Here is a 17,902-nt window from a genome sequence, read left to right as displayed (position 1 = left end):
ATTGAATGTTAATCTTCGTCTTTTTTTTAATTTCTTCCAGAGATATGAAGACTATGGAATGACTCCCCCTTCAGGCCCATTGCCGAGGTAAGATTTTCAGGAGAAAACGCATTAGGACTTTCTCACATAGGCTGTTTTTATAATTTTATAAACTCATTTCTTTTAGCTGATGTGGGCAGTTGCAAAACTCTGAGTTGTGTGTTCTCTCGATCTAATTAGAAGAGGTAAAAAAAAGTTGGAATTTAAGTTCTGCTTCCAGTAGTGACAGATTAGATAATTTGCTGAGGACAACTGGAAAAGCTAGGCAAGATTTTAAAATAAAAAAATAAAACCCAGATAGCTAACAGGGCAGTGAAGTGATCTGGAGCCAAGATCCAGGTGATCTTGGAGGTGAGCCTTGCCTTTTGAGCTACTTCCTTCCAGGGGCACCTGCTGATTCAGGAGAAAGTGGCTGAGAAGCTGAGCAAAACTTTTGATAGACTCACATAGCTAAGGAATCATGAAAATGCAACATATCAAAAGTTGTGGCTACATCTAAAGCCATGTTTAGGGGACACTTTGATCCTTAAATGATTCAAAATATATTTGAAAAGAAAAATGGCTGAAAATCAGCGATCTAAGCATCCATCTCAGTTTTAAAAAGATCCAATTAAATCTAAAGGAAGTAGAAAGAAGGAAAGAATACAAATAAGAATAGAGGGGCTGGCCCATGGCTGGGTGGTTAAGTTTGCGGGCTCTACTTCTGCGGCCCAGGATTTTGCTGGTTTGGATCCTGGCTGTGGACCTAGCACTGCTCATCAAGCCATGCTGACGCGGCATCCCCCTTAGCAGAACTAGAAGGACGTACAACTAAAATATACCACTATGTACTGAGGGGCTTTGGGGAGAGGAAGAAAAAGAAAGATTGGCAACAGATGTTAGGTCAGGGCCAATAAAATAAAATCTCTAAAAAACAATAAGAAGAATAGAAATTAATGAAGTAGAAAACAAGTACCATAATAGAGAAGGTCAACAGACTAAAAGTTAGTTCTTTAAAAAAGGCTATTAAAATTGATAAACCCCAGGAGAGCTTGATCAAATATCTGTGTAACATTATGAATAAGAGGAATGCAAAAGGACATATTAATCCAGATTTTACAGAAATTAAAAAGATTTTGACAGATTTTTAAACGACAGATTAAAAAAAATTTTACAGATTTTAAGAAGATTTTATGAGCACATTTTTGTTAATAAATTTGAAGTGGAAAAATTCCTAAAAAGACAAAACATGCATAGTCATGTAACTATTAAAGAAATTAAAATCATTAAAATTCTTCCCACAAAGAAAACTCCAGGCCCAGGTGACTTCAACGGTGAATTCTCCCAGAAACACCGAAGGAAGAAAAGATGCCAATGCCATACAAACTCTTCTGAAGAACAGGAAAAGAGAGAACACTCCTCACCTCATTTAATGAGACTCACATAACCTTGATACCAAGGACAAGACAGGAAGGACAAAGACATTGCAAGAAAGGAAACATTAAGGGGAGTTTCACTCATGAACAGAGATGCAAAAAATTGGAAACTAAATATTAGCAAACGTATCCAGCCGTGTATACAAAAGGATATCTCATCACAACCAAATGGATTTATTCCATCAATGCAAGGGTGATTTAACATTTAAAAAAATCAAGCAATCTAATTCACGACTTGGAGGACAATAAAGGAAGAAAATCTTCTCATTTCAATAAATGCACATTTAATAAAATTCAACATTGATTCATGGTAAAAAAAAATCATAGCAAAGGATAGAAGTGAACTTCTCTAATCTGATAAAAGGTATCTTGGCAAATATTACTTAGTGGTGAAATGTTAAAAGCTTTCCCTCTGAGAACAGGAGCACAACAAAGATCCCTCTTGCATGACTTCTGTCAGCATTGCTCTCTGGGATCCTAGCCAGTGTAATAAGGCAAGAAAAAGAAACAAAAAGATTGAGGAGTTCAGAGAAAGAAATAATACTGTTATTATTCACAGATGATATAATTTTTTAGTAAAAAATCTTAAAATGTCCACACACAGGAGCTGGCCCCATGGCCGAGTGGTTAAGTTCGCGCGCTCTGCTGCAGGCGGCCCAGTGTTTCGTCAGTTCGAATCCTGGGCGCGGACATGGCACTGCTCATCAAACCATGCTGAGGCGGCATCCCACATGCCACAACTAAAAGGACCCACAACTAAGAATATACAACTATTTACTGGGGGGCTTTGGGGAGAAAAAGGAAAAAATAAAATCTTAAAAAAAAAAAAAAATGTCCACACGCAAATTGTTAGAGTTAAAAGAATTTAGCAAGATAGCTAAATTACAAAGTAGCTGGATGCAAGATCAATATACAAAAATCTGTTTTATCTCGATTTATGAGCAACAGACAGAAAGTAACTTTTAAAGATTCTACATAAAAGAGCATTCAAAAATATAAAATATCTCAGAATAAATCCAACCAAAGATATTCAAGTCCTCTAGAGAAAGATGTTCATGGATTGGACAACTCATTATTTTTAAAATGTTGGTTTTCCCCAAGTTGTCTACAGATTCATGGTAATCTCATGCAAAATTCCAGTAGTTTTTTTTTTTTTCAAATACATGGAAACTGACAAGCTGTTTGTAAAATTTATATGGAAATGCAAAGGGCCAAGAATAGTCAAGACACTTTGAGAAAGAAGAGTATGGTGTTAGGACTATTCTAAATGTCATAAGTTACTGTTAAGTAGTTAAGGCAGTGTGGTATTACTGTAAAGCTAGACAAATAGACCAAAGGAACAGAATAGAGTGTCCACAAACAGACCCACACACGATAGGACAGATGGTTTGTCACAAAGAAGGAATTTCAGGAAGACAGAATTAATCTCAGAAATCATACTCAACTATCCTTTCAATGACCAGAAATCACACAGAAGTAGGAATGTTATCTGCTTCCTCATTTTTTTCCCCTTTCTTTTCTTTATTCGTTCTCATTTTCAGAGGGGTTTGTTTTATTTTTCCTCAACCCTCCTCCCTACCCAGGCACTGCTTTGTGGTCCAAAAGCAACAAAGGCTAAGGGAACAGGTGGAACTCAGGTGATCCAGGCAGAAGTTAACGACTGGGGACCCTGTGATCTGTTTTACTCAGTTCGGTTCAGTTTACACCTGTTATCCAGCATAATTGTTAATAACTTTCACTCTCAAAAGTGTTCTAGTTTGGATGATCAATTTTATGGTTATTCAAGTAAAAGGATTCTAGAGTATTTGGATCATGTGAACTACCTGAGCACACAATTTAGGATAAAAGGGATGCAAATGTAGGCAACGGGGGCTGATTGGGTAAAGTAGAAATAAGTAAAGGGCAAGAGCTAGTTCCTGGGTGGATGGTGCAGACAGTATGATTAGGTTAGGCACGCTCCAACATACAGATCCTGAAGAAGGAGTGTGCCTTATGTTAAGCTCTTAGATCCGGAAAGCAGGAGATGTCAGACATCTCTCTCTGACGTCAATCTGAAAGCAGTAGTTAGTTAAAGAGAGTGATATAGATAGCCTGGGTTTCAATTTATGAAATGCACTCAAGAAATAACACCATAAGATAAGGGCAAGTCAGTCTACGTTCTCATCAAACTGGTTTGATCTATTAATAACTGATTGATTGTCATCTGCAAAGAACTGTAGTTAGACTGTCGTCTCTTTTTATTCCTGACTTTTTTTAGAAGAGTGGTTCTCAAGGTGGGGCTCTCAGACCATAGAGGGTCCTTGAGACCCCTTCTGGGGGTCTGTGAGGTCAAAACTAGTTTCGTAATAATATTAAGGCGTTATTTGACTTTTTTCTTGATGTTTACACTGAGGTGCAGAAGCAATGGTGGGTGAAACTGCTGTGATTGATTCACTTAGCGTGAATCAAGGCAGTGGCACCAAAGTGTTTGAGCGCTCATCACATTCTTCAGCGCTCTGCAATCGCAGTTTTTAAAAAATGCCAGTTTTATGTTAGTATGTCCTTGATGATGTAGTGAAAATCAATTTTATTAAACCTTAAGTCTTTAATAGTCTGTGTGACAAAAGAGGAAACACGTGTAAAACACTGTGCTGAATATGGAATTTTAAAGGAAAAGCACTTGTTCAGTTTGAGTTGAAAACTGAACTGAGCTAACTGCTGGCATGTTTTTTACTTGAGCAAACAACTGGCAGACATTGTTATTCAAACTTGGGTGTTTGACAGATGCTGTTTTGAAAATGAAGGAAGTAAGCCTATCATTTCAAGAACAACTGACAGTATTTGTTGCCAATGATAAAACTGAGCTTTCAAGGGACAATTGGAATTGGAAACTTTTGTCTGCCACTGTGTACTTGGCAGCTGCCTGGTACTTAAAGACTTTTCCGATTCCGATGAGCTCGATGGTGATAGTAGTGAATGTGATTTTTGATACAATAAAATGAAATGTATCAATGTCTAGAAAGTCTGCATAACGCAGTGAACTAATATTTTCCAAATGATTGATGTCAGAAAATCATACATAGGGCCATTCAAAGTGCAAGATAGACCAGTGGATTTTAATGTGAACGGAGTATGAAAAAAAGTTCATTGATATTGTTTCAGATTCCACATTGCCACTAACCCTCAAGGAAACTTTGTTGAGTTTTGGTGTGGTATCAAAGAAGAATATTTATCTGAAATATTATTTGAATAAATATTCCTCCCTTTTCCAATTACATATTTATGTGAGGTCAGATTTTCTTCTTAAAATAACTTACAACAATGGATGGAATGCAAAATATATGAGAATCCAGATGTCTTCTATTAAGGAGTTTTGAAAAACATGTAAAACTCTTCTCCCTAATATTTTTGGGGGGAGGGTTGGAAAATATAGTTAATTTCATGAAAAATGTTGACATATAATATGTTTAATATGGTTATTTTTAAATGAATTTTTAAAATAAGTATTAAAAGTTGTTTTCACTTTTAATTTTGAATACAATAAATATCTATAGATACAATCCACATAAACAAAAGCTCTTGGGAGTCCTTAGTTTTCATGAGTGTAAAGGGCTCCTGAGACCAAAAGTTTGAGAACCACTGCCATGATGAACAGGCTCATCAGTGGTGCTTTAAAAACTGCCAGTGTCTGGCTTCTGCCTGTAGAGATTCTGTTTTAATTGGTCTGGGGTGCAGTGTGGGCACTGGGTTTTTAAAAGCTCCCCAGGTGAGGGGCCAGCCCCATGGCCAAGTGATTGGGTTCACATGCTCCGCTTCGGTGGCCCAGGGTTTCACGCGTTCGGATCCTGGGTGTGGACATGGCACCGCTCATTGGGCCGTGCTGGGGTGGCGTCCCACATGCCACAACTAGAAGGACCCACAACTAAAAATACACAACTATGTACCGAGGGGCTTTGGGGAGAAAAAGGAAAAATAAAATCTTTAAGAAAAAAAAATAAAGCTCCCAGGTGATGCTGATGTGCAACCAAGGTTGGAGAAGCACTACTTTACTCAGATTCTGGAGGTGAACCGGCCCTGGAACATCACCTGCGCCTTCTTTTGGTCTGTAAACTAAAGCATTTCTTCTTCAGTCATCTGATGGAGATTTCTCAAGCATCAGCTGTATCCAGGCGCCATTCTTAGCGCTGGAGACCTGTCAGTGAGCAAATAGAAAAAGCCACTACCCTCAGGGAGCTCAAGTTCCGGGAGAGGAGGTGGATAATAAGGCAATAATAGCTCTTCTTTTTCTGTAGGGCTGAGGGTGGACCTAATAAAATACCAGAGCCAGGGTAAAGTGTGGTCCTGATGCTGGGGTGTGCTTTGCCTTCAGACCAGGTTTTGGCCCCGGTTTGCTGCAGTCTTCGGAGCTGGTGCCTCCTGAGCCCCAGCAGCCACAGGCGTCAGCTGATGCCCCATTTGCTGCCCGAGGGATCTACTCCGAGGAGATGCCGTCAGTGGCCCGGCCTCGGCCCGTCGGTGGCACCACAGGTACATGTGGCTATTTTTCGCTAACTTCCGGCAGAGGGCATTTTAGATTTCCCAGGGTATCAGTATCCCCATGTTCAGCAGCCTCTCCCATTGGTTGAGAGCTGTGTTCCCTTGGATCCTAGTGAAGATGTAAGGCAGGGGAGATGGGAAGGGAGAGAGTGGCTGAGATGCCAAGATGGATGTCCTCTGATTTGTTCCTGAATCAGTGTCTCAAAAGCAGCCCCTTTACATGGAATTCACAGCATACTCTTCGAGGGAAAACGTTTCTGAATTCTTACAGTAAACTGAAAGATCTATTTCTGAGCTCTTGGTATGGCATTAAAACAAGTTTTTGTTTTCAAGAAGGTACTTTTCCAGCTTGTAATAAGCAACTCTAAAAGTTGCTGGACAGTGATTGGAGGGAGATTTGGTTTTATTTGTCATTTCTGGGAGGGTACAACCACTGTTTTTTCTCCCCGAGCCTCACCTCCCTCATTTTTTCCCTTCTGCCTTTGTTAGTATCATCATCTTCCCTTTTTAAATTTTCTTGTCATTTTTAATGCCTCTATACCTGAGTCCTGCTGTCCCCTCCTGCTGTCACGTATGTGGGCAGAGTCGGCGGTGGAGGGCCTGGGGCAAGCTGGTGGTCATGTGGAACTGTTTTAGTTCCTTTTCACCCCTCTTTCAAACCCTCGTTAAAAGAACACTCTAGGCGTCATTCGTGGGTAATTGGTGCAGCTCTATACCTGATAATTCAACAGTGAAAGCTCATATGTTCTATAGTGGTTTTCTAATTCATTTTTAGACTTAAGTATTTGCACATGACTCTTCTTTCCTTTTAGTATTTAGGTTTTCCTTTAATTACCTGTTGGAATTCAAATAAAAATCTATATCAGAATATCTGCAGGTAGAAAGTTCTCAGTTTATATTCTTGAAAGAACATAGTTTAAAGTATCTAATTTCTGGAAATTTTGAAGCCAGAGAGAAAATAAATCTTGTTTCAAAAAACTTCTAGGGCTGGCCCCGTGGCCGAGTGGTTAAGTTTGTGCACTCCACTTTGGTGGCCCAGGGTTTCACCACTTCGAATCCTGGTGCAGATATGGCACTGCTCATCATGCCATGCTGAGGCAGCATCCCACATACCACAACTAGAAGGATCCACAACTAAAAATATACAACTATGTACTGGGGAGCTTTGGGGAGAAAAAGGAAAAATAAAATCTTAAAAAAAAAAAACAACTTCTAAAGTATATTTAATTAGTTGTTTGAGAAACATTATGCATGATTTGGTTTACCTATAAAAGTATAATATTAGTATATTCAACATAAAGATACAGGTCTTTATTTTCAAACCACAATTGCAATTTATGGATTAAATTTCTTTTCATGATTCAATTTTGCTTTTTAGAAATAGAGCTATAACACCTGTATTTTAACAATCTAACTGCTTTTAATTTTTGTCATTTTTTGAGATGCGTGTAAAGATTAGAGAAAAGGAGGGGCCCTCAGAATTTTGTAAAGCAAAAAAGTAAGGTTCTCTGCATTGAGTGTCCTCAATTATAGCTACATTAGGAATATATTGATTTTCAGAAAATGAGTTGAGAAGAAAAGAAAAAAATACATTTGTTTAAGAAAAAAATACATTTGTTTTAGAGTCTCCTGGGAGTTCGCGTTAATAGTTGAATCCAGAGCAAATCCTCCTTAAGTTCAGTAGATGCCTGATGTTTATGAGGGATTTGTCCTGAGATCTTTGTAAATCCTCAAATTTTCAAATGCTGCTGTGCCTTATAATTGCTTTCCCTAATCAGTCCAACAGAAGTATAAGTGGACCAGCTAAGAGCTCCTCCGCAAACCCATAATGAGAGATGCTGCTCATAGTTGACAAGCAGCAGCAGACACGGCTGAGCTGAGATTCTCATGTGGCAGGTGGCTGGTTGCCCCACCAGTTGACCTGAGGTCCAGTCATGTACCCTAAAATTAAAAATTACTGTTTCATGTCGTAACACTTCATCTTTTGAATAGCTGATGCTATAAACGCTTTATTTGTGAATCTTGTTCAGTGTACCTAAAAGCATCTGTGTAGTTTAAGATCCTGAGCTTTGTTTCTTATACAGCTCTGGATACTCTGAGAAATCCTCACAGTTCATTGTTACCTCTCTTACTGTGTTTTATTACAAGGATTCAAAGTCACCCTTTTATTTTCCCTGTTCATTTCTTCACCCTCCTGTTTGAAGGTTTATTAAGAGACTGAAGCTTTAATAAGAGGAGCCATTGCATATTACATAATTTATTTTGCTATTTTCTAACTTTCTGGACAATATGCACTTTTATAAGTTCATCAAGGAACTAGTTTAGGCCAATTCCAAATTTGTAATTGTTGGTGGATCATTAGCCGTTTAGGCAGTTCTTATATTTTGCATTGTCTGTCAGGGAGCAAAACAAATAATTTATCCTGATGTCCTGCAGGGTTTCCCACACTTCACAGGTGCTAAGCTTTGCAGAAAGTCTTATTTCTCCTGTTAATTGTTGCTTATTTGAACCTTGTTGCATAACTCTTATGCCAAACGAAATTCAGACATACTCACTTTTAATCTAGAAGAATATAAAAATTATGTGTATGAGACATTTGAAGAGGAAGTTATTTTCTAGTAATTTTTAATGAGATTAAATTGTGTAAAAATTTGTAATGAAAAAAATTGAGACATACTAGAAGAGTTCCCCTTCTGACTATATAAAATTATCAAATATGTATATATCTAAAAATTACCAAAAGGAAAATAGTGCCTAGGGAAGATTTACAGCAGGTATGACCAAGAGGTATATTTATTGCAGAGAATGGCTCATATAAATTGATAAATGAGCAAACCTCAAAAGATAAATGTGCAAAGGACAGGAAGAAAGAATTCGCAAACGAAACGTGTTTGTGTATCATATGAAAGTAAACATGAAAAATGCCAGATTTTAAAATGATAAAGAAATGCAAATAAAAACCATGAGGAGGCACCATTTCAATCATGAGATTTGTTTTCATGATAACGTGGTGTGGTAAAATTAGCATCCACTTTCTTCTTCTGTGCCATGGGGATAATATTAGTACTTACTCCCTGTGTAGTTGAGATGATGAGAGAAGATGACAGATGTAAAGTGTTCAAAATAGTGCCTGGCTTATCATAAACTTCCAATGAATATTAGTTGTTATTATTATTGCTATTATTTATTTCCAGTGATGGCCTCAATCATTAGATGTTTAGAAAGCAGCTTTGCAATATGACTTCATGTGCCTTTGATTTGGTCATTTTACTTCTGGGAATCTAGGCTCCTCCTCCCCAAAGAAACCCAAAATATTGGAGAAAGACTACATGTGCAAAGATGTTTATCGGAGCATTCTTTATTATAGCGAACAATTGCGATCTCCCTAAATACCCAGTAAGAAGGGCATCAGTGAGTAAATTGTACTATTTAAAATGAAGAGCTCAGAAAGAGCCAGGAAAAGGGAATTTAAGATTTCCCAATTGCCTCCCATGTATATGGTACTTGACCTACTTTTATCTCCTTTAATCCTTGAAATAACACTATGAGGTAGTTTTTTTATCCCCATTTGAGAAGTGTGGCATCAAGGCTCGGCAGGAATCGTAGCCGGGTGCCCAAGGTCACGGGGCTTGGCTGTGGCTGAGCTGGAGCCCAGGCTTGTGGGTGTGATGCCCCCACTTGAATCCTGGGGGAAACCCGTGCTGTATCATTAAGTGAACAAAGCAGGAGACAAACTGTGTCTGAATTATGATTTCAACCACCATTGCGATTTTAACACAAAGCTGTGCTTTTTTTCTCTGTGCGGTTGTCTGAGTCTTTGTAGATGGTGGAGAACATTGTGCTGCGTTTCTGTTCTTTGCAAGATTTACTCAAACAATGTCTGTGGGGCAAACAGTACTGATGGTTCTAATAATTCTAAGACTGTTTTGAATCTTTGGTAACTGACAAGTCCTGCAGATTACAGTTTTTAGATGCACTTGATTAATGGAGGCTGTTAATTAGACGAGTAGGAGCAGACTTGAAGATGGAGAGGGCCACCTATCTTACCTCTGAAATCTCTGAACCACTGTAGGACCAGTCTGAGCATCACAGATGAATTTGATGATCCTAGGAGCATTTGGATATAAGGATTTCATTTCACAGTGCTTAAAGACCACTTTTTTCCTCCCTTCATCTGCAGAGTAAGGATACTGCCATATGCCAGAGGTTGATGGGGAAGAAAAATACGTTGTTTAAAGCCTAGCCTTTATAGCCGCTTGAGCTACAGCATGTCTGAGTGTAGTCGAGTGAGCTCGGAGAGCCTTCTGGCTTTGCCATCGGTACACCTCATGGAGGAGGCTGGGTGGTGGCTTTAAGATTTTAATTGTGATGTAGCTAAGTTATGGAAACAATGTGAGTATAATAAAAATGTACTTTAACATTCTGAGTTCAAATAAATTATGCTCTGCCTGTTAAGAAATAAGCATATTATAGTTTCCCCCTTTTGTGTATCTCAAAGCTGCGAGCAAGAAGGAGCCGGGTTTCAGCTGCTTTATGGCTCCAAAACCTTTCACTCCTTTCTTCGGAATAAATAAGATCGCCTGTATTTGTAACCTCTACAGAAATGAATGGAAGGGCCTCCATTATACCCTTTATTCCCTGTCCTTTAATGTCTAGCCAGGAGAATAAGAACATCTCTATCAGCCACGTTATTAAAAGGAAGTAAAAGCCCATGAACCAAGAAGCTCATGGTCTGTTTTTCTTAGGAAATGCCATTCTCTGGAAAGAGAAGTTGTGCCATGTTTGAACAATGCTCATATCCCTTGCCCCTAAGGGGGTGCAGACCTGAAGTGTCTTACTGGGCAGCCCCACTCCTCTCTAGTGTTGACGAGGCCACTCCACTGTGTTCCTTCAGGCTCCCAGATCCAGCACCTGACGCAGGTGGGAATTGCGAGCAGAATTGGAGCTCAGCCAGTGGAGATCCCAGCGAGCAGAGGTGCCCAGTACGGGGGACCAGGCTGGCCTTCGTACGGGGAGGAGGAAGCAGGGCGCAGAGAGGCCGTGAGTATCTTGTGTTTGGGTCATCACTGAGAATTCAGACACGATCACTTAATTTAGCTACTTTTGCTTTGGGGATCTCTTTTTAAAACTTATGTATGCAAAAGTTAACCTCCCTCACTTTTTTCCCCCCCGAGTGTATTTTTGCCTACAGTTTTGTTTTGTATTTGAGGAAGATTAGCCCTGAGCTAACGTCTGCTGCCACTCCTCTTTTTGCTGAGGAAGGTTGGCCCTGAGCTGACATCTGTGCTCATCTTCCTCTACTTTATATGTGGGACGCCTGCCACAGCATGGCTTGATAAGTGGTGCTAGGTCCATGCCTGGGATCTGAACCTGTGAACCCTTGGCCACCGAAGCCAAGCATGTGAACTTAACTGCTACGCCCCCGGCCAGCCCCTTTGCTTATAGTTTTTAGGTAATAAATTCCCTGTGACCCAGAATGGGAGAGTATTGCTCATTCATTCATTCTATCTTTAAGCAAATATTGATTAGGCACCTGTTAAGTTCAAGGGTTTCTTTATTGTGCCACTCTCCGTCAGACAATTTCTCCACAGTTACTACTCTCTGTTCTGGTCTTAGGGGGCCTGTTGGAGGGCTGAGTTGTTGGGTGGGAGATGGGCAGAGGAGGTCCTGGGAGCATGCCCACTGCCAGTTTGAATCTGATTTTCCTTCCTGTTCTTACATGGGAAGTACAGTAACATCTGCCATGTTTTCCAGACACACATGCTCGGCCATCAAGAGTATTCTTCTTCACCGCTGTTCCAGGTGCCAAGGACTTCAGGCAGGGAGCCCTCAGCTCCTCCCGGGAACCTCCCACACAGGGGGCTGCCAGGCGCCGGGCTGGCTTACCCTACCAGCTCCACGGAAGACCTCCAGCCCAGCCACTCCTCAGCTTCTCTCATCAAAGCGATCCGTGAGGAGCTCCTCCGGCTCTCCCAGAAACAGACCGCCGTGCAGAACTTCCACAGCTGATGGGCCTCGCCTTGCAGATTTGCCAAGTATCTGCTTCCCGTGGAAGCAAGACTAAAAGGAAATCAGCTGAATGGGTGTTTGTAAGAGGACGAGCATCTCCTGGACTAGGTGCCCACGTCAAGGAGCAAGTTGCAATTTTAGAGGATGCCATAAGTCACGTGACAGCTCATGATGCTTTTAAATAAGTTGGCAATTTTGTGACCACTTGGGTTCAATCGAAATTTACATACTTTGGGCCAAAAGCCAGCAGCACTTCACGAAAGACAAACCACAAACCTAAGCTAACAAAATTACCAAGTTAGTCTTCTTTTTAAAGGCAAAAGATGAAAATGTGTAGAGGGTCTAGGGATTCAAGGATCCAGCATTTCCGGGGGAAGATGTGATTCAGACTGGTTTGTACGATGAACCTGCTGCTTTGTTTTCTGAGAAAAGAGATTTGAAGACATTTTATTAACAGCTTGATTTCCCTCTTTTTCTCCATAGGAACTTATTTTAATAGTAATATTAACAACAAGAATACTAAGACTGTTCGGGAATTTAAAAAGCTACTAGTGAGAAACCAAATGATAGATTGTAGAGCCTGAGGATTCCAAACTGAAGCCATCATCTGCATTTTCCTTCTTCTTCTGGTGCTACAGCTCCGAGAGCCCCTTCTCGTTATGTGTGTGAAATGCAACTTTGGCTTTATCAACGGAAGAATATGTTGAAGGTTTCATTTTGTTCTAGAAAGAAAAAAAACCCTTCCCAATCAGGGGAGGAAAGCTTAGTATTTATTTGGTTATTCAAAATACATATCAAAATTTAGATTTACATTCTTCATTGTATTTGCTGTTAATTCACTGGGCACGTGCAACTGCCGATAGCATCCCGTTCAGCACGTGCCAGCATTAAGGCCAGTCCTGTAGAATGAGGCTCTCAGGAGGTCCTAACCCGTCCTTGCACTTTGCTGGTGAGTTGCTCACAAACTGTTTGAATGAAAAATCTTACATAAGCAAAACTTCTTTTTAAAACTTCCTCATACCACCGATTGTTATTCATGAATACGTTCCTAGCAATCTAATTCTCTGTGTTCGACACCTGGAGATGAGACTGTGGTTCAGTCTCTCGGTAATGAATCAAGAAATGTAAAGAGGAGCTTTGAGACTGTGAGGGAAGGAGAGAGCTGCTCCGAATTCCTCATTCTGTTGTGCGTGACGCTGCTGAGTGACTGTTAGAACCATCTGATGTACTTTGGCCCTGACAGAGGGTATCATCTCAATTGAGATTTACTCCTGAAGTAACCATTTCCCCACTTCCCAAATTAGAATAAGAAATATAACAACCAGGGCTTCTCTGTTTCCCATGAGCTAAGTGAAATTCAGGAGAAAAACAGACCTGGAGAACAGATTTCCACTATAATAATCCTCTTTTTTAAATCAACTAATACTTTTAATTAAACAATAGATAAACAGGCAGAATTTGGGGCTCTGAGTAATCAAAATCTGTGCATCTGTGCCAAATTTAAGAACCCTGAAACAGCTAAAATAGGATTCCAAAGTGTCAGCATTGGGTTCTGGAATCATGTTTCAGCGCCTCCTTAATTAAGCCGGTCATACAAACCTGTAGTTTAGGGAAAATTGGTTCTGGGAAGTTCAAATGTAGTCATTTCCTATCTGTGCCCCTCTGAAAGAGGAGTGGGCAGGAGAAGGGTCTCTCCAGGATGTTAAATAAAGGAATGAAACTCCTTTTCAGGCAGTCCTCACAGGCCCCAAAGAGCGTGGGAGAGAAGACCCTCCTCTGGGCTTGGTTCTTAGCTCTTGGTCTTGGTTTAATACCAGACTTTCCCCCAAGTGGAGGATTCTCTTTGCAATGTCCACCAGAAATATCAGGTTTCCTGAATGTTATTAAGAATTTCAACATCCCACAACTAGAAGGACCTGCAACTAAGATATACAACCATGTATGGGGGGGCGGTTTGAGGAGATAAAGCAGAAAAAAAAAAAGAATTTCAGATAGCCAAGCAGAATTTTATCTAACAGTGAATTCAGATCATGTGACAGCTAATGGAATAAATGCAGGCCCCTCTTCTTCCATTCTACTCAAGGTCTTAAGTGTTTGCACGCAGAGTGTACTAAAAAGGGTCACCTCCCTTGTATGTTGCAGAAACGGGCCTCTGTTTTAAAGGGAGCTGCGATAGCAATTTTGATGCCTTTCAAACGAGCATAAAAGGATTCTACCTGTATTGTTATTCTTAGAATTGGTACACTTTTATACCGTTTCAGGACCAAAGGTAACGTATAATAAACAACCAGTGGTGGTGAGTGGTGTGGTTTGAGCAGGCCCTTGGGTTCACCAGCACTCTTGTGTTGGCCGTGAAGCACACTCAGTTTGCACTTGTCGCTAAACACCTGCCCCGGCAGTTTTACCCATCACCGAACTCAGAACAGACTCTCTGTCCTGGGTACCACCATGCTCAGATGGGTCTTCAGACACTCAGTTAATGTGATCCACCTGAAAGAAAGGTCCTCAAGTTGGTTATCATGTAGCTTTGGAGTTCCATATATTGAAGCACTCTCAAATGAAAAATTAAATGTTATGTCTATTCTTTTTTCCTGTTTTAAAAGTTTTAGTGGTAATAACACGAGCTATAAATTTGAGTCAGAGTTTTAGAGAAGATTGGAGAAATGATCATTTGCAGAGTCTACTTTGTCACTCATTTGCTGTGTCAGGTCCCTTCTCTGAGCCTCATTCTCCCTATCAGCCAAACGAGGACAGACCTCCCTGGCCCCCTCCCAGGATTTCTCATTGTGAGAATCAGCTGTGATGGTCATGTGTGCAAACGTCCCCTGTGGAGGGAGCACAAAGCACTGTGAAATGTACAATGTTATCTGTGTGGTTCTGCTGGGATGGACAATGTGATACACTATGATCTACTGGTGAATGAGTTCACATGGAGGTAACCAGAGCAAAACTAAAGGCCCCCTGTGACTCCTCTTCCTCTCGCCTGTTTTGCTTTAAATTCACTTCCTTCACCTTTAACTTTCAAACAGCATTTATTAAACATCTTTCTGCTGCTGATTTTCTGCTGTTTCCGGCACCAAATAAGTCAACATTGAGCCCTGCCTTCTGCAATCTTAGAATCTAAGTCAGATAACACAGACGGGTATAAAAGATGGACGATACAGATAAGTACAATGGTTTAAATATCAGTAAAATGCATTGAAAGTACACAAGTGCATTAGGTATCAGAAGAAGATGTGGAAGTGGCACATTTGGAAGTGGTGGGCTCTTGGGGAGGAGTCAACTTCGGAAGCTACTTTACTGAAGACGGGGGGAGCCGCCCGGGCACAAGGCGAGATGGTGTGCGAAGAGCCAAGAGGGGGCCTGGGGAAGGATGTAGCAAGTGGGTGAAGCTGTCATTGAAAATGAATTTGATCTGCTACAATATGAGGATGAAATCCCTAACCACGCTGTTTAGGGAGTTTCAATAAAAGGAGAGGAGGAAGTGTTCCTATGAGGATATGTTTGCAGTAAGACAGCAAGAAAATGACGAGGTTGTGAAGAAAGTCTACAGAGGAAGAGATCCGGGCTGGAGGAGCGGAGGGGAGAGTCCCAAGAACCGCTGAAGGAGCAAATGTAAAGTATGGAGAGAGTGCTAAGTATTCCACCGAGGGTTACTGCTTAGAGCAGATCTCAGTGGTCAGCATTCAGCACATTAAATCCTTTGTGGAACATAGTGGGTTATAAAGAAATGTATTTGACTTCTTTACAGCTACCTACACATTTTTCTCCAAATTTTATTTCAGAGTCTGTTTTGATTTTGGTGGCACGTGGCTCTTGAGCAGCAGCCTAAGCGGGTTTTTGCCAACCAGATTTTCAGGGCATGAGGCCTGTGATGCAGAGCACAGGTGAGGGTACGCCTGAAGGCTTTGGGCTGAAACAAGGAATTCTGTGCTTTACGAGCCTCCCATTTAACTGTGTACAGGGTCAGTGTTTACTGCATTGGCACAACCTCTTCGTGCTCTAGCGACCAAGCCGATCACTCGGACGCTGATTTGCATTTGCAGTGATTCACAGGTTAATCATTAAATTTCTCTGTCCCTTTCATACTAGATTCTTAGCCATGAATGAATTTGTCAGTTGGAAGGAAAGCGGGATAAGGTTCTGGGCCGGGGGGAAGAGGGCTCTAGTCTTAACTACCATGCTGACTTCAGTGCTAGTTGAGTTTTAGCCATTTCATTTCTACCTCCAGAGCAAGTCTCCAAAGCCAGTCTCCAGAGCCTGCTTATCCACGTTTGTCCCCGACAGGAGTGTGGGGAAGTCCACTTCTCTACCTGAACATAGACCATTTGAACCCAAAACACGTTTTTATGGGATGGTAACTTGAACTTCATTTTTGCATTTCATCCAACACGTTAACAGATAACAGGTGAGAAGAGTTTCTATGAGCAACTGCTGTAACATACTCATAAAAGGTAATAGGCTTGCACCCATCACCCAATGAACAAGGAGTGTGTATATTTCAGGTTTCTTTTGATATTCTTGGAGGTGATTTTTTCTCTAGTATTAAGAAGACTTGAAAACTGAAACCTCACGGTACGATCCTAATTCCATGCTGTGTGTGTAACAGGACACTTGAGAATTTATCTTAAGAACATGCAGCAGCATTGAAATTTAGGAAAAGAATATTAAATGCCTTTGGAAAGATGAAACAAAGTTAGGAACCGGCGAGCGAGTGAGGGAAGGAGTGAATGTCCTAATTGGAGGCACTCTAGTCCGGATGAGTTTCCTACAGGGTAGGTAATTCTGCCGTTCCTTGCTTTTCCTTCTTGCTCCAGGTTTTCCTGCTCTGGGGCCACTTCACATTTAAAGAAAGAGTGAATAGGTAGAAGGGACAGAGATGGAAATGTAAGTGATGTGAGTCTCTGATTCCATGGAACCTTTCTGGACAAGTTGGAGCATCGTAGTCTCATGCCCACCAGATTTCAAGCATTCGTAACTCGACTCCCTAAGTGTGCCAGTTAGGGATAGTACAGGGCCAGGTTCAAGCCAGATACCCTGTACTGGTCCTCCTGGACCTGTGGGGCAAGGAGGAGGCACGAGGGATGGAGGCTCCACCAATTAGCTCAGTTGCTCTAAGCACCAGAGGGCTTGGTTCAGAAAAGGGGAGGAAGAACTCAACTTTGCCGTCCCTCAGAGCATCGTGGAGGGAGCATGGAGACTGGGCCAGCGTTGTCCTTACGGGAAAGGGGGGCTGAGCAGAGCCGCTCTGGGATGCCCGCTTGTCTCCTCCTCCTTTGTCAAGGTCCATGTTCTTCTGACTCTTTCTGCACTCTCGTTCCTAGATTATGAGTGTTAATGTACGAAAATATGCAGAGTAAATTGAGGCCCCTTGGGGCCTCAATACTGCAACTTGAACTTGACAATCATGGTTTGCTGGTCTCAAATGGACACTTAAACTTCAGTATGGGTATATGATTTAGTAATTGAACCCTCCCTTCTATTTGTCGGTTATGTTTCTACCCTTCAATTAGCTGCACTGTTTTCTAATGTGCTGTAGAGTTTTTGAAATAATTTATGCAAGTGTTTGGTTTCCATGTTTACAATTTATACAGCTTTCCTAGCATTTTAAATGGAAATGTCAATAAATGCTATGAATTGGTGTCAAATGATATCTTCTGGTTATTTCCTTTGCAACATGATAATCTTCTCATTTGTAAAATGTCAGAGTTGAATGAGATCTTCTCTTATTTTTGTGTTCCTGGGGAGAACACCCAGCACTTTCATTTTTCAAGGAAGTGAGTTGACAATAGTCTATTCAGTGTGTGGAATTTGCGGACTTGTCTTCGTTCACACTGCCTGTGGCCACTCCCTTCTCGCTGTGTGCTGTGTTTCTGCTACCCACTAATCAAAGGGATGCTGCCACTAAAAGCAGATCCACTTTG

At 41.0% G+C, this 17,902-nt stretch overlaps 1 protein-coding gene across 1 annotated transcript in view; it reads left to right on the top strand.

The window, feature by feature from the left end:
* Positions 1 to 17,626, top strand: part of KIAA1549 — a 126,690-nt gene extending 109,064 nt beyond the window's left edge. Inside the window, exons 18-21 of the mRNA XM_070264305.1 lie at positions 41 to 87; positions 5,803 to 5,960; positions 10,864 to 11,009; positions 11,772 to 17,626. Coding sequence (XP_070120406.1) covers positions 41 to 87; positions 5,803 to 5,960; positions 10,864 to 11,009; positions 11,772 to 11,978 — 558 coding nt within the window. The 3' untranslated portion in view covers positions 11,979 to 17,626. The remainder of the gene's footprint in view (positions 1 to 40; positions 88 to 5,802; positions 5,961 to 10,863; positions 11,010 to 11,771) is intronic.
* Positions 17,627 to 17,902: the final 276 nt, after the last annotated feature.

The sequence above is a fragment of the Equus caballus genome, chromosome 4, assembly GCF_041296265.1.
Source record: "Equus caballus isolate H_3958 breed thoroughbred chromosome 4, TB-T2T, whole genome shotgun sequence".
Lineage (NCBI taxonomy): Eukaryota > Metazoa > Chordata > Mammalia > Perissodactyla > Equidae > Equus > Equus caballus.
The sequence above is the reverse complement of the archived record's forward strand: the minus strand, read 5'-3'. Positions and strand labels throughout refer to the sequence as shown.